At 42.4% G+C, this 16,310-nt stretch overlaps 1 protein-coding gene across 1 annotated transcript in view; it reads right to left on the bottom strand.

The window, feature by feature from the left end:
* Nucleotides 1-16,310, bottom strand: part of LOC135218836 (cyclin-G-associated kinase-like) — a gene marked incomplete in the record, with an annotated part of 495,799 nt that overhangs the window by 112,043 nt on the left and 367,446 nt on the right. Inside the window, 1 exon segment of the mRNA XM_064255283.1 lies at nucleotides 4,417-4,614. Within this exon segment, the coding sequence (XP_064111353.1) occupies nucleotides 4,417-4,614 (198 nt within the window).

The raw sequence follows: 16,310 nt of genomic DNA, 5'->3' as shown, positions 1-16,310 counted from the left end.
GACAGTAAATCTCCACATTAAAATCACAAAGAAACACTCATAAAGTCAACAAGCATAGAAGTGTTAAAAGTATCAAAACTGGTTTTGATTTGAAGGAGTAGGTGGGGAAAAGGCAGGAGTGAAAGTTAAAAAAATAAAAATAAAAGGTATTTAACCCTTAGGAACCGGGATAGTATATCAACATGTAGCACCCCATGCCAGCAAAACTTTGAGGTCGGCAAATTTAAGAAAAAAGCACATCAATGGAAAGAGGAAGATATGCAAATGCACATAGTGAAAGAAAAAAAATTCTTAAAAATTATCCCTACCTTCCACGAGAATTTGAAAATGACTATATTTACAACCCCTTGTGGGCCCTCTTTTACAAGACAATCGTAAATTTTACCAACTTATATACTATGTTTTTCTAATAAGTACGTAATGTTGTTTTATTTTGTAAAATGACAAATTTGTAACTAATTTGTATTTTTCATAACTTACAAACCTGAGGTCTTAACATTAGGATAAATACTCAGCGCCAACTGGAAACCGGTAGTTTAAAATAATTGTGTGCGCAAGGGACTATTGGCATCTGTGCTTGGTCACGAGACATGTGGGGCCACCCACGTACCCCTCATTAACTCGTGACCCCGTCAGTTATTCTTCCAACCCAGGTTAGTTGATAGAGGGGTGGTTAGAAGTGGGCCTTTGTATGTTAAGACCTCAGGTTTGTAAGTCATGAAAAATACAAATTAGTTACAAATTTGTCATTTGTTCATATACTTAACAAACCTTCGGTCTTAACATTAGGGTAGACTTACCCTTGGTGGGAGGTAAGTACTATTAACAAACTGGGAGTTTGCCACCTTTGATCAGTTTTCTGAATACCTGAATTCTATGAAACAACAGACCAGTATTACCGAATCTAAGACATATATGAATATCATAGAGTCAGACTTCTGGGTTTTTTACACAATGTCATAGTTCATTGCGTCGGAAGATAAGAAGATCAGTTCCCCTAACAAACCAATTCATCCACTCATGTAGGTTTGTTATCATTCCTCTCCCCCTTGCTAAAGAGAGGAATGGCCTGCTGCTGATAGGTATCTTACTGATACTAACCCTAACAGTATGGCCATTTCACTCACCTGTACCTTGTCCGTTCCAGTTTATGATGGTACTCTCTTCTTACTGCCTTAAGTAAAGAAGAAGACAGAAATTTGAAAAGGAAAGAGGCCAGTTAACTCCTCCATTTCACATTCATACCATCATCTTAGACAAGATACCAACTGACCCGCCAGGGGTACTGGATGAGTTACACCTTGTGTTGAGCAGCCACCAAAGGACCCAAGGAAATTGAGTCCAAGGACCTCTGGGCAACCTTATATATATATACAGGAAATTGAAAGTGGTTTTCATAACAAAGAACCCACTCTCAAATTTCAATGAACAGACAGACACCTCCTTAAAATTGCTCAATTTTCAGCTTCGATACAGTCACAGACCAACCGTCATGATCATTTTTAACAGATATGTTCTTAAATGCCAGGAGGCCCATATTCCTCTGATGACCTTCTCTTCTGTATAACCTCATTGGTACAACTTGACAAACAAGGAGTAGGCTTGCCCGATCGCCTCTGTTTGGCTTGTTCCTTTACGTCTACCACCTTAATGTTCTAGGTGACTTAGTTCTTTCTATAACCACAGAGTACTTTGACAAGTCAAAGCCGGCCCTGCTGAAGGTCCCTTACACATACTCACACCGTACTGAGCTTGACTAAGAAATGTATCTGTCATCATGACCTGTGCCCGATCGCCTCTGTTTGGCCTGTTCCTTTACGTCTACCACCTTAATGTTCTAGGTGACTTAGTTCTTTCTATAACCACAGAGTACTTTGACAAGTCAAAGCCGGCCCTGCTGAAGGTCCCTCACACATACTCACACCGTACTGGCGTTGACTAAGAATGTATCTGATCATCATGACCTGTGCTGCATTGATTCATTATCCCAGATTTCGGGGCCAACTAGAACTGATGTCCCAGACTACTTTTGAGTCTACGTCAAAATCCTGGTTATTGAGTACTCCCACTCTACCAAGGTCAGAGGAAGACCCCCCATCCACGGTCAGTTTCCTGTAACCTGACTGATGTATGTGCCAGGTGGTAGTCCATCAAGGCTACTCTGATACAGAGTATGTTTCCACTTATCAGATCAGAGTTCTTATGTGACCCATCCAGTTCACTGCTCCTGATTCATCTGAAGATTAGTCAGTGTGAAGCGATATTCACATGCCCAATCACCAGTCCAATGTATATCACCATGCATGTAAACATGTAATTACAGAGATTCTTCTACCTGTTCTGACAACCTCTCCACCAGATCATTGTCTACTGACGGAATGCCTTTAATGGACAGAAACGTCCACTATACAGGCAGTCAAAGCCAAAGTGTCATTCTGTATATGTGAGCTAATGACCTTTGGAGTCGTGTTACGTCTGAGGTGACACTCTACACCCAAAAACTAAGAACTATTAGTTCGAAAGGGGATACTGGTCAAACTCCAGACCTTGAGATATTAATCCTGCCTATCGGTGGTGCCTCTTCTCCACACAAACCTGGTAGCTTACACAATATCAAACCATATAAGAAATAAAATCAGTAGCAAATTTTTATCATATTTGTTGAAAAATATTTACATAAATATACCCATTATGGAGGAGTTATGGAGTTCCATTTGACAACGTCTGTGTGTGTGAGAGAGAGAGAGAGAGAGAGAGAGAGAGAGAGAGAGAGAGAGAGAGAGAGAGAGAGAGAGAGAGAGAGAGAGAGAGGGTAATTGGTGGTTGGATGGTTAACGACTGAATTGGCTGTTGGCGAGTGCTAGGTTTTCTGCTGGTGCTGTTAGAGATCAGAGTTCTGTGTTTTGAGTTAGTCTCTGGGCAGTCTCTAGTGAGAACTGGTGACAGTAGTAGTGTCAGGAGCAGTTTATTGAAAGCACTGGAAGTCAGTTGGGTTTTGTGTGTTATTGATTTGTTGTTAGTTTGGTGTTGTTTGCTTTGGAGTGGTTGTTCCTGTATTGTTGGTTTTGTTGTGCTTTTGAGTTCCTGAGTTTTTGTTGTATGTGATTGTTGTTGATGTTGTTGTTGTTGTTCCTTGATGTTGTTAGTGGGTGTGTGTGTTGCCTTTTGTGTTGCTGGTTTTTTTTTGTGTTGTTGGTGATTGGTTGTGCAGTGGTCTTGGGTTGTGGTTGTGTTCCTTATTTTGTTGTTGAGTTGTGATTGTGTTCCTTGGTTGTTGTTGTGCTGTTGTGGTCCTTGGTGGTTGTGCTGTTGTGGTCCTTAGTTGTTGTGTTGTTGTTGAGTTATTGGGTTGTAGTCCTTGGGTACTGTTGGGTTGTGGGTTGTGGTCTTTGTTGTGGTTGATATCTCTGTGACCTCGACCATCAGACAGCACAGGATAGCCCAGAGTATCTGGAGTGGTTGGGTAAGTAGTACATGTGTTTTGAGTGTTTTTTTGTTTTTTCTATTTGTGTTTTTTTTTGTTTCTATGTGTAGATAGGTCAATTGTCCTGCATATTCCGTAGTGTAAAGAAGAAAGTGTGACTGAGGGTGAGTTGGGCAGCTGGAGTGATTAGGTTTATGTGGGGGGGATTTGCCCGCTTGTTTTTTTAAGCTTGTGATCCCGCTACACCATAACGAAGATTCAGTAACTTTTCTTTCATTTTACATGTTTTTTCTAATATTTCTTTGCGCTTTTCTTTACAAAATTACATTTACAACTGACATACTAACGTACAAGACAAGAACTAAAACCAACAGCAGCCCTTTGGTATATTTATGAGCAAATTTATAAAAAGATGTCATATGAGACAGAGACTTAGTACATTCCCCCTCAAAGTCAAAATCACTACTAAGCTTGCATGGGCTGCCTAGTCTTGATTTTAGCCAGTGTAAAAGTTGCCATTAGTGAATTTATGGGATACAGAAGTATTGGCACTTCTTTCCCACCTGATTCTTTTCAAATCGATGGCGCTTAATACAGGCAGCCCTCAGTTAACAGCGGCATCTTAACAGCTATCCGGTTTTACAGGCACTTGTCTAGCAACACTGTTAACTGGATTTTCTATACCAATCTCTGGTTAGCAGTGCTGATATCCAGTTAGAAAGCACTGATCTCCAGTTAAAAGCAGTGCCGATATCTGGTTAATGGCACTGATATTTGGTTAGTGGCATCATTCAGCAGGTTTTTAGTGCAGTTATCGCCAATTTTCGGTTAGAGGCGATTTTTGGTTAGCAGCATTGGCTGGGAATTGAACCCCTGCTGTTAACTGAGGGCTGCCTGTATTGTTTATCTATAGGATCAATCTTGTCCACCACCCAAAACCTGTTATTACTACTCCCTAAGAGCAATCTGTCCATTATGGGTTAAAAACTTACCAACATCAAAGTTTACTCTGCCGTAGTTTGGTTGAGAAGGAGACTTCATTTGATGATGTGGGGTTCCAACAGGAGTTTTTGGTGGCTGCTGCTGCTGCTGCTGCTGCTGCTGCTGCTGCTGCTGCTGCTGCGGCTGCTGCTGCTGCTGTTGATGCTGCTGTTGCTGCTGCCAATTTCCCACCTGGGGTCCTGCCATGCCTGTAACATATTGAAAATACAGTAATAACTCAATCTTATGCAATTTGAGTTGCGCAAATTTAAAATAGCACGAACTTTTCATTGGAACCTAACTAATAATCATCATACGCGAGAATTTCACAGACACACTAACGCAAAAGCAACATTTTCGAATCCTGGAGAAACCCTGCAAAAGTGTTTGTTTAATTTTTTTATATAATTTATAAGTTTTCAAGCTTTTATGTATAAATTGAATAACATTAAATAATAAAAATGACAGATTTTTAACCCTTAAACGTCGAAGGGGTATATTAATAATCGTCTTCCGTGTGCCGAGGCGGTCTCAGAGTGAGCGCGGCAGCGGAAAAAATATATATATTTTTTTTTTTAAATCACAGCACTTAGTTTTCAAGATTAAGAGTTCATTTTTGGCTCTTTTTTTTGTCATTGCCTGAAGTTTAGTATGCAACCATCAGAAATGAAAAAAATTATCATTATCATATATAAATAATGCGATATATGATAGCATGAAAACAAAGTTTCATATATAATTGTATCCAAATCGCGCTATGCGCAAAACGGTTAAAGGTAACGAGTTAATTTTTTTTCCGTTGTAATATACACTAAATTGCGATCATTTTGGTATCTAACACATTGTAAAATGATAAAAGCAACACAGAGAAAATATTATCACAAAATAATGCATGAATTCGTAACGCGTGGACGTAAACAAATATTTTTGTCAAAAATTCACCATAAATCTAAAATATGTTTCCTAGAGACTTCCAATTTCTTTCAAAATTAAGAAAAATTATAGAATATTACTATATGACGAGTTAAAGTTGACCGAATGTCGAATTTTTTTATAATATATATGCAATTATTTTGGAAATTAGAAAAGCTACAACATTCAAATATTTTTTGTTTTATTCTACATGAAACTGCGCACATTTTCATATATAAAACTCTATGAAATGCCTAATATGAAACAGAGCAAATATTCCGAGAATGGGACGTACGCATTTCGGAGATTTCTGGCGGAGAATCCGCGCGCAGAGGGAAGGAAGTTTTTTTTTAAATTCACCATAAATCTAAAATATTGTTGCTAGAGACTTCCAATTTGTTTCAAGATGAAGTTAAATGACTGAATATTACTAGACTGTAAGAGTTTTAGCTTAAAATTGCGTTTTTCGACCATTTCGGTAGAGTCAAAGTTGACCAAACATGGTTTTTTTTCTATTTATCGTGATTTATATGCAAATATTTCAAAAATGAGAAAAGCTACAACCTTCAATTATTTTTTGTTGTATTCTACATGAAAGTGCGCATTTTTCATATATATATCTTTATGTAACAGCTAATTTAAAATGGTGCAAACAGTACCACAATCGCACGTATGATTTTTTCGGAAGAAGTTACCGCGCGGACGTAAAGAAAATGTTATTTTTTTCATAAATTCACCATAAATCGAAATATTGTGCTAGAGACTTCCAATTTGTTGCAAAATGAAGGCAAATGCTTGAATGTTACTTGAATATAAGCGTTTTATCTTACAATTGCGTTTTTCGACCATTTCAGTAGAGTCAAAGTTGACCGAAGGTTGAAAATTTGTCACTTATAATTTTTTATATGAAAATATTTCAAAATTGATAAAAGCTACAACCATGGATTGTTTTTAGTTGTATTGTGCATGAAATTGCACACATTTCCATATATAAAACTATGTACAGTGAGCCCTCGCTACTTCGCGGTTCGACCATCGTGGATTCACGACTTCGCGGACTTTTTTCATTACGTATGTATATATAATAAAAGAAATATATCGCGGATTTTCCGGAAATTTCGAAAATAGCCGCGATATATGAAGACCCCAAATATTTCGTTAATTCCATTAATAATTAGTAATATCTGCTCTTACTGATGGTTCATTGCATTACATATGACATATAATTCAGTACAGAAAGAAATAAAACACGAAAAGAGAATGTGATCTTACGATAATTCAGTATACGTAGTAAAATTAAATCAAACATGAAACGCAAGCTAGTATTCATTCGCTCGGAAACTAGTTCCGCATATGGGGCGTCACTAAAAAAATTAGAAAAATACGACATAAAAAGTGTCGAAAATCATCATAACCTCAAAGGATTTTTATCATAGTATGCGTTTTTTAAAAGTCATTAACTCGGCGAGATTCGTCGGCTAAAGACTCCTCTCTCTCTCTCTCTCTCTCTCTCTCTCTCTCTCTCTCTCTCTCTCTCTGATCAAATTACTGAATACGTAATGTCTCTCTTTGGATACTTGAATTTGCGTTGTAATCTAACCAGAAACTTAGTTTTGTTATTATTACTAGAAACAAGCAATGATCTTTTCATTATTTGCGCTTTTGGATTGTTATAAACTTTGCGCATCCAAGCTAGTATTCATTCGCTCGGAAACTAGTTCTGAATATGAGGCGTCACTAAAAAACATAGAAAAATACGACATAAAAAGTGTCAAAAATCATCATAACCTCAAAATTTTTGTTGTAATCTAACCAGAAACTTATTTTTATTAATATACTGTGCTAAACTATAAAGGATTTTTATCATCGTATGCGTTTTTTAAAAGCATCGTTAACCCGGAGCGTCGGAAGCGTCAGCGTCGTAACTATCATTGGCTGCACAGTAGAAGACATCATCAGCTTCATCATCATCATTTCTACTGTGCAGCAAATTCATCGCCATCATCATTCAAGTTTTTCTTCAACTTCTTTCGTGGTGAGTACAGTAACAATCTATATTTTTTTATACTTTAATATTCTAACATTTTAATATTTGTGCCTGTTTTTAGTTTTAAGGGTACTGTAGTACATGCATTAAGTGTTCTGTACATTAAAGGGTGGTTTGTTAACAGTACTACGTAAAGGGAGGGTTATAAAAGTCTGAATATACATGTTAAATAAATACGTAAATATGGTGTCCCTACTTCGCGGATTTTCAGTTATCGCGGCCGGGTTTGGAACCTATCTACCGCGATAAACGAGGGTTCACTGTAACGGCTAATTTTAAAATGGTAAAAAACATTACCACAATCGCATGTATGATTTTTTTCGGACGAGTTACTGCACGGACGTAAGGAAAAAGTTTTTTCATAAATTCACCATAAATCGAAATATTGTGCTAGAGACTTCCAATTAGTTGCAAAATCAAGGTAAATTATTGAATATTCACTAAAAATATAGTGTTTTAGCTTACATTGCATTTTTTTTTCAAAAATTTCGGTAGAGTCAAAGTTAACCGAAGGTTGAAATTTTGGCACTTATCGTTATTTATCTGAAAATATCTCAAAACTGATAAAAGCTACAATAACGAGTATTTTTTTGTTGTATTCTAAATAAAAATGCGCACATTTTCATATGCAGTGGTACCTCGAGATACGAAATTAATCAGTTCCGAGGCGGCCTTCGTATTATGAGTCGTATCTTGGTTTTGGAACACATTTTACATGTAAAATGGGCTAATCCGTTCCAAGCCCTCCAAAAACACCCCAGTAAATTATATTTCCAGGCCTAAAACACATGTTCTAGGGTTACAACGCCGATCCGACGGAAGAAATATGACTCCAAAAAGGCAAAATACTGTACATACTTGAGTAATATTCAACTGCATGTAATGTTCAACCCCATTTTTACTGCATATATTAGGACTTTAGCATATGTCCCTTGGCAATAAGCCTAGCCTATGTTAGCGGTTGCTACTGTAGCCTAGTCAATGATTCTGACATCTAGACCTAAGAGCTAAAAGCTTTTTAAAGAATTATGCCAATAAAATGTATAAATAATCAGTATGTACTCATTTCAAATAATTATTAATTAATCATTAACTATAATACACAAACAAACAAAAAACAAACCTTCCAATCGATTGTTTATATTCAGCTCTTACCCGTCTTACGAGTATCGAACGAGCGCCAAGCAATCATTTTTCCTAGCACACAGTAAGCCATAAATTGTCATTCCTGGGCTCAGTTCGTGTCGCTGCGCGAAATAATCCTTTAATTCATTATTTCTAGGTAAATGATCAAACAAATACCAGAGAATAAACAAAATAAAGAAAAGGTCAGTATAACTGACTCGCTCACTCACAAGGAGGGCGTCGGTATGAACACTAGGGCGAGTGAGCCCACTACCACGAACTTCTTGTCAATTAGAAATTTCCTACAACAAAATCCCACAGGAAGAGAGCCGACCCACAGAATGGGGCAGCAACTACTACTACTACAACCCACACTTAGGTGACTGCCGTGCCTCTGGTGGCCATCCTTTAAAGTTAGAGGTCTATGAGACGCCGCATTTTTTCTTGCTCTGTGTTTTCGTGCTCTTTTTGAGGATTTTCTGCCATCATGGAACGCTCTGCCATCGCATCAGCTAAGTTAAGTATTCCAAAAGGTTCCTATTTAGTTTTTTCCTTCCTTGAGTCAGTATTTGCCGTTTTTTAGGTATAAATACGGATTCTCGGTCGGAAGCATGGCGGCATTGTTCTGCCTCGTGGCGGGTTCGTTCTCGGTCTCCCATACCTGGAACCTTCCCTTTATTTTTTTATGCGTCTCTAGACCTTTTTATGATTATTATTCGTTAGGGGATCTAGCCTGCATTGGTTTTATGTCATGCATGCATGTCTTTCTATAACATTACGTAGGCACTGTCTCTTCCATCCAGAACCCTAGCCATAGCTCTTAGTATCGCCCAGGCTAGATTTGAGTGGTAGACTTTCTTTCGGGTTAGTCGTACACTCCTGGATTTTTTCTCTTACTATATTTATCTCCCCTGCTTTGGTGTTATTTTAGTTATTTTAATTATTTTATTTGGTTTTGGTTAGCCTAGGGCGTCTGGTACGTTATCTTAGCCTAGGTTTATTATATCATGGTCCCCATTAGTTTTGTTGCTTCCTTATTATCAGTTTTGTTGCATCAACGGTTGCATCTCGCTGATCAGTTTGGTTGCATTAACCTAGGCTATAGATTTCGTTGTTTTTATCGTGTTATCGTATCGTGGTCACCCTGTGATCGCGGTACAGCCAGACGCCCGTCCCAGTCACCCTGCCCTCCTTCCGCTCTCCCATAGAGCTGGGGGGAGGGAGGTCCGTCCTTGTTCGCTCCATCCGGGCCTGTCTCCCTCTCTTCCTACGCGGAGGGAGTAGGGGAGGCTGGACAGACGCTGGACTGGGTATGACCTTGTCTCTCTGCTTCACGGTGCTCCGTTGTGACGAAGTAGGGGGGTTGGCCTCCCCCCTCCTTTGTTGCTCCGTCGCTCCGCTGTAGGCTCGAGTTCTGTTTTGCCCTCTCGCCCCTCCCCGTGTTGTCGGTGCTCTGTTTTCTTCCCGGAGCCCCCGTCGATGGCGAGGGAGGGAGCTAGTACCCCGCCTACTGGCGGACCTCAGGCGTACAGTCGGTCTCCTTTGCCTTAACCATTCCGTCTCTCAAGCGCAACCAGCGGAGACGGACACCACCGCGATTCGGAATCGTCTTCTGGAATTTTGTGCTATTTTATGCTTAAGTTAATCATAAGTTATTGATAAGTTATCTTAAGCTGGGTCCCTCCCTTGCCCTCTGTTTCCTAACTCCGGCTCACACCGAGCTATATTTTATGCCTATTAAGGCGGCGGTAGGGGAGGGTTATGCCCCAAATTTTTGCTCTCCAGCATGCAACACAGAGTTCTAGAGTAGCCCTGTAAGTGTTATAATGATACTCATGTATCCTTCCACTTACAGACTACCAACTGTGAGCACCCAGGATGCAACGCCGTGCTCCAGGACCCCTGTGGACATGAAGTCTGCAGGTCCCACGCTCCGTGCGCGACTCCTCACGGGAATCTGCAGGTCTGGTTCCACGAAACGTGTACGATCTGCTATGATCTTGGTCAGTCAGTTTTTGACGGGGGTAAGTATTTCCAGCTGTATATATAGCATGTAAATACTGCATTATATCTTAATTTTAAGTTCAGAATATCTTTTAAGCTTAAGTTCTCCATATTTTGTTTTTGAAAATATATGGCCCAAAATGTGTAGGCTTAAGGTTCTATTTTTAGTCTAAGGTTGAACCTCAACTTTAAACTAAAAACTAATAGACACCCTCTCTTACAGGCTGCCGCTGTTAGAGAGACCGCCCTTGCAACCCTGAGGGCTTGGGTCGGCGGCTTTGGCAAGAACGCCGCCAAGGGACAGCCCTACATTCTTGAAAAGAGGATGGCTGTCCTACTGTTCCCCGGCGGCAAGTCGACGGGGTACGTCGACCCGGCGGAGGCAGCCCCGACGATGACGGCTATCCAGCGGCCAGGTCGCCGCTTGCATGAAGGAACCAGGCCAGGATATCTCGGCGGAAGTCGCGACGTTGGACCTGAACGTGGAACCGATGGTAGGTGTGGACGACCTGTTGGTCGAGGTAGGTACGTTGGACGCCCAAGGGCTTCCCTTGGGCACTTCTGGATCTTCTTCTCCCGATATATCTACTGCTTCCTTCCAAGGCTTTACAGGAGCTGAGCTCCAGTACTCTACGCCTAGCGCTTCTGTGAAACCCAAGGTGAAGGGGCAAAGAGCGCAGAAAACCCTTACGAAGGCGTCGTCGTCGTCCAAAAAGACTTCGTCGGCGTCATCGTCTCGTAAGTCTTCGGCTTCAAATCCCGGAGCAGAGAAGGGTAAATCTTCTGCTTCAGGCTCTAGGTCCTCCAAGGAGAGGCCCCGTACTCCGGCGGAGTCAATGGTCTCTCCTTCTCCTGAGGTACCTCTACCGAGTTACCCTTCCACCTCTGCATCGGCTCCGGCCTTTGATCCCAACGCCTTCTCCGTTGGGATGATGCAGCAGATGGGGGACTTGGTAGGCTCTTTGAGGAACAGCATGGAGCAGATGTTCTCCCAGTTATCCGAAAGGATCACAACTCAGGAGAACATTATATCCGGGTTCAACCAGGCCCCTCAAGCTACTCCTCCGGCACCTGGTGTTGGTCTAGTGCAGCTTCCTCCCCATGATTCTCTGCCTCCGTTCTCAATGAACAACCCCTGGAGAGTGGCTTCATACGCCCCTTTCCAGGACGGACTCATCTCCATCCCGGAGTGCGGCACTCGAAGGATTGAAGACTTCGAGTTCTACCCGGAGAATCTTCAACCGCCGTTCATTGGCTACGCCAGACTGACGGAGGCAGCCATGACTAGGGAGGATAAGGTCCCGAGGGAGACAGTGTTGTACTCCGGGACCAGGCTCAAAGGGAATGGCTTAGGTGTCAGAGGAGAGATGGACTGCTCGAACACCAGGATTCAGGCGTTCAAGAGTCCCTTCACCATCTTTACGATGGAGGAAGAGGCTCCTCTCCCCTTCTTAACGAAGATCGCCACTGTCACCATCCCAGCTGGCCTGAAGGGAGAACCCTTACCTCAGTTAAGGGAAGCAGATCCCACTTCTCCTTTGCTCCCTTCGCTTGGAGATTTGTGGGAGGATCTGCCCAACACCTTCTCGGCAGGTAAGCTCAAACCGGACTGCGCCATGGACAGTTCGGCGAGAAGCTGCCTAGACTTCCTGATAGCCTCATTCAAGCTGAGTTTGAGGCCAAGTCTAGGCTTGCCAGGTCGATGAACACCATGGCAATGACAGAGGTAGCGGCTATTTCCTATGCTTCAGAGCCGCTCTTCAAGTTATTGACCAAGTCACAGACTTATACGGTCCAATCGGACCTGTACGAGTTTGTGACAGCCAGAGTCAATTGCCGAAAGCATGTCCTCCAGGAAGCAACTATTCGGCATGAACCTAATAAGTTGCTTTCCTCGAACATCTGGGGAGCAGACCTCTTCCCAGAAGCAATGGTCAAGGAGGTCCAAAATGAGGCAACAAGGCTCAATCAGAGCCTCAAGGATCGTTGGGGCCTCACTGCTAAGAGGCGCCAAGATCAGTCTGCAGCAGGCAAGAAGCTGAAAAAGGCTAAACGTTACCAGCCTTATCAGAAGAAGCCTCAACGGTTTAACCAAGCTGTGTCAGCTGTGCCGATTGTGCAATCAGGCCAGCCTTCTACCTCGAAGACTCCGGCTCAGCCCATTTACGTGATTTCCCCTCAGGCTCAGCCTTCCACCTCCTACGCTGTCTCCCCCGCCTTTAACCAGGTGTTAGAAGGTCAAGCCTTCCAGCTCTATGACCGGTTCGGCAGGGGAGGTAGAGCTAGGGGATCCTTTCGTCAGAGAGGATCAGGAAGGTCGCTCAACAGGGGAAAGCACTTCCGTGGAGGCCGCGGAGGTCACTCGACCCAGCAGCAGTGAGATCTCCAAGGTAGGAGGGAGGCTGTTTCTCTTCTGGCATCGGTGGGGATTCAGCAAATGGGCACAGAGCATCGTGTCGAAGGGCCTGGATTGGAGTTGGATTGGAGACCCCCCTCCACCCAGACCTTTCCTTCAACTTTCATCGAAAGAACGGACGGAGTATGCGCAGGAGCTCCTCCAGAAAGGAGCAATAGCGAGAGTCACCAGATTAAAGTTTCAGGGTCGCTTGTTCAGCGTACCAAAGAAAGGCTCATTAAAAAGAAGGGTAATCTTAGACTTGTCCCGCTTAAACTTGGCCATTCGCTGCGACAAGTTCAAAATGCTGACCATCTCGCAGGTGCGGACCTTACTTCCCCGTGGGGCCGTCACCACCTCTATCGATCTTACAGATGCATACTATCATATCCCTATTGCAAGACACTTTCACCCTTACCTGGGCTTCAGACTAGGAGATCAGGTATTCTCCTTCAAGGTAGTTCCTTTCGGTCTGAATGTAGCACCCAGAGTGTTCACGAAAATAACAGAAGTAGTCGTTCAACAACTGAGGTCTCAGGGGATAATGGTAGTAGCGTACCTCGACGATTGGTTGATTTGGGCTCCAACAGTCGAGGAATGTCGCAAAGCCACAATGAAAGTCATTCAATTCCTGGAATATCTGGGGTTCCAGATAAACAGGACAAAGTCAAGACTCACTCCGGAGTCCAACTTTCAATGGCTGGGCATCCAATGGAATCTATCCTCCCATACTCTGTCGATTCCATCAGCCAAGAGGAAAGAAATAGCGAAGTCAGTGAAACAATTTCTAAAGTACAAATATGCTTCAAGGAGAAACCAGGAAAAATTCCTGGATTCCCTCCAATTTGCCTCAGTGACAAACATCTTGATGAAAGCCAAACTGAAAGACTTAACTAGGATCTGGCGCTCACGAGCAAATGTCGATCCAGGTACAAGGTGTATCATCAATACCACAGATTCTACGGAATCGTCTGCACCCTTGGACAAAGTTAAAGAACCTGTCCTATCAGTACCCCTTCAGTTTCCCCCTCCGGGAATCACTATCCACACAGACGCTTCATTAAGCGGCTGGGGAGGATATTCTCAGTTCAAGAAAGTTCAGGGAACATGGTCACCTTAGTTCTGCCAGCTTCACATAAATGTATTGGAAGCAATGGCAGTGTTCCTGACTCTGAAGAGGTTACGTCCGCCAAAGAACTCTCACATAAAGTTAGTTCTGGACAGCGCAGTGGTAGTCCATTGTATAAACAGGGGAGGCTCCAAGTCAAGACACCTGAATCATGTCATGGTAGCCATCTTTTCCCTGGCGGACAAGTTCAGTTGGCACCTCTCCTCCAACCCATCTGGCCGGAGTGAGAAACGTCATAGCAGATGCTCTATCCCGTTCAGTTCCTCTGGAGTCGGAATGGTCACTGGACAACAGTTCGTTCCAATGGATTCTTCGGAGGGTACCAGGCCTGCAAATAGATCTGTTTGCATCTCAAACGAACCACAAACTTCCCTGTTATGTGGCTCCCAACCTGGACCCTCTGGCCTATGCCACGGACGCCCTGTCCATAGATTGGAACAACTGGGAGAAGATTTATATCTTTCCTCCGGTGAATCTTCTCCTGAAAGTACTGAACAAACTCAGGACGTTCAAGGGTCAAGTAGCTCTAGTAGCCCCGGACTGGCCGAAGAGCAACTGGTACCCCTTGATCCTGGAATTGGGTCTTCGTCCTCTTCGAATTCCCAATCCCAGACTCTCCCAGTCAGTACAAATGAAGACTGTGTTCGCTTCCTCAGGAATTCTCAAAACCCTAACTTTATGGACTTCATGAAGTTTGCGGCCAAGAGAGATGCAAATATCGATCCACGAAATATCCTTTTCCTGGAATCGGATAAAAGAGATTCAACTTTAAGGCAGTATGATGCTGCAGTTAAAAAGTTGGCATCCTTCCTGAGGGAAGCAGACATTAAAATCATGACAATCAATTCGGCTATATCCTTTTTCAGATCGTTATTGAAAAAGGGTTAGCAGCTAAGTACTATTACGACAAAACAAGTCAGCCTTGAAGAAGATTTTTCAACTGGGTTTTAACATAGACTTAACAGATTCTTACTTTTCGTCTATTCCCAAGGCTTGTGCTAGACTTAGACCTTCAGTAAGGCCTACTTCAGTGTCATGGTTTTTAAATGATGTTCTAAAACTGGCTTCAGATACAAATAATACGACATGTTCATTTATAATGCTCTTAAGAAAAATGGTATTGTCATGATACAATAAAGTTTTATACATACTTACCTGACAGATATATACTTAGCTATAGACTCCGTCGTCCCCGACAGAAATTCAAATTTCGCGGCACACGCTACCGGTAGGTCAGGTGATCTACTGCCCTGCCCTGGGTGGCAGGACTAGGAACCATTCCCGTTTTCTAATCAGATTTTCTTCTCTTCCAACCTGTCTCATGCGGGGAGGCTGGGTGGGCCAGGGTAATCGTTATATATCTGTCAGGTAATAGTATGTATAAAAACTTTGATGTATCATGACAATATCATTTTTATACATTCAACTTCCCTGCCAGATATATACTTAGTGATTAGCACCCATTGGTGGTGGGTAAGAGACAGCTAAACTACTGAAATAGACAGGTAAACACAATATGTTGTAGGTATTAATAAAACCTTGGTTCCCTACCTGATTAGGCTGAAGACTTCGTGGCTACTGCCTAGGAGTCTGCTTCGCCTCAAGAGCCTCAGCGAGATATTGATATGGCTAGAGTTCTTTGTGGGTCTGCCAATGGGTCTTATCCACTTACTCGGCAGAGCCTAAAGGCCTTTGTCATTGGGTGCTATTCCACTAACATGACAATACACCTTGTTCAAGGAGCACAACACCGATCCCGATCACCTGATCCTAACATCCATGTTAGTTCTAAGATTGCAAGTTATCCCCGAACTCCTTACAAACAACCAAAAACTCGAAACATAATAAAAAAAAAATTTTGTACCCCCTACTAGCCATACATACCCTGATCCCCTACCAGCAATGACACCAGCCGCCCCGTGCGACATCAGTAGCTTGCTAATAGGAAACCAAGCACATATCTGGACAAGAGGGTTTATGTACATTAAAGATAAAAATATTTTAAGGATCAGTCTTTGCTCCAAGACCAGAACTGTATCTGCTGATACAAATGGACCTAGAGAGAAGCACTTCTTCATAAGTCACTTTCACATCCTTCAGGTAATGAGACGCAAACACTGAATTGCACCTCCAATATGTAGTTCAATCAATGGATTCCTGAGAGACCAATTCTTTTGAAACGCCAGGGACGTTGCTACTGCCCTCACCTCATGAGTCTTAACCTTTAGAAGACTGAAGGATTCATCGGGCAGTTCTTGTGTGCATCAGAAATCACGCTTCTCACAAGAAGGCC

Source organism: Macrobrachium nipponense, chromosome 1 (assembly GCF_015104395.2).
Source record: "Macrobrachium nipponense isolate FS-2020 chromosome 1, ASM1510439v2, whole genome shotgun sequence".
Taxonomy (NCBI): Eukaryota; Metazoa; Arthropoda; class Malacostraca; order Decapoda; family Palaemonidae; genus Macrobrachium; species Macrobrachium nipponense.
The sequence above is the reverse complement of the archived record's forward strand: the minus strand, read 5'-3'. Positions and strand labels throughout refer to the sequence as shown.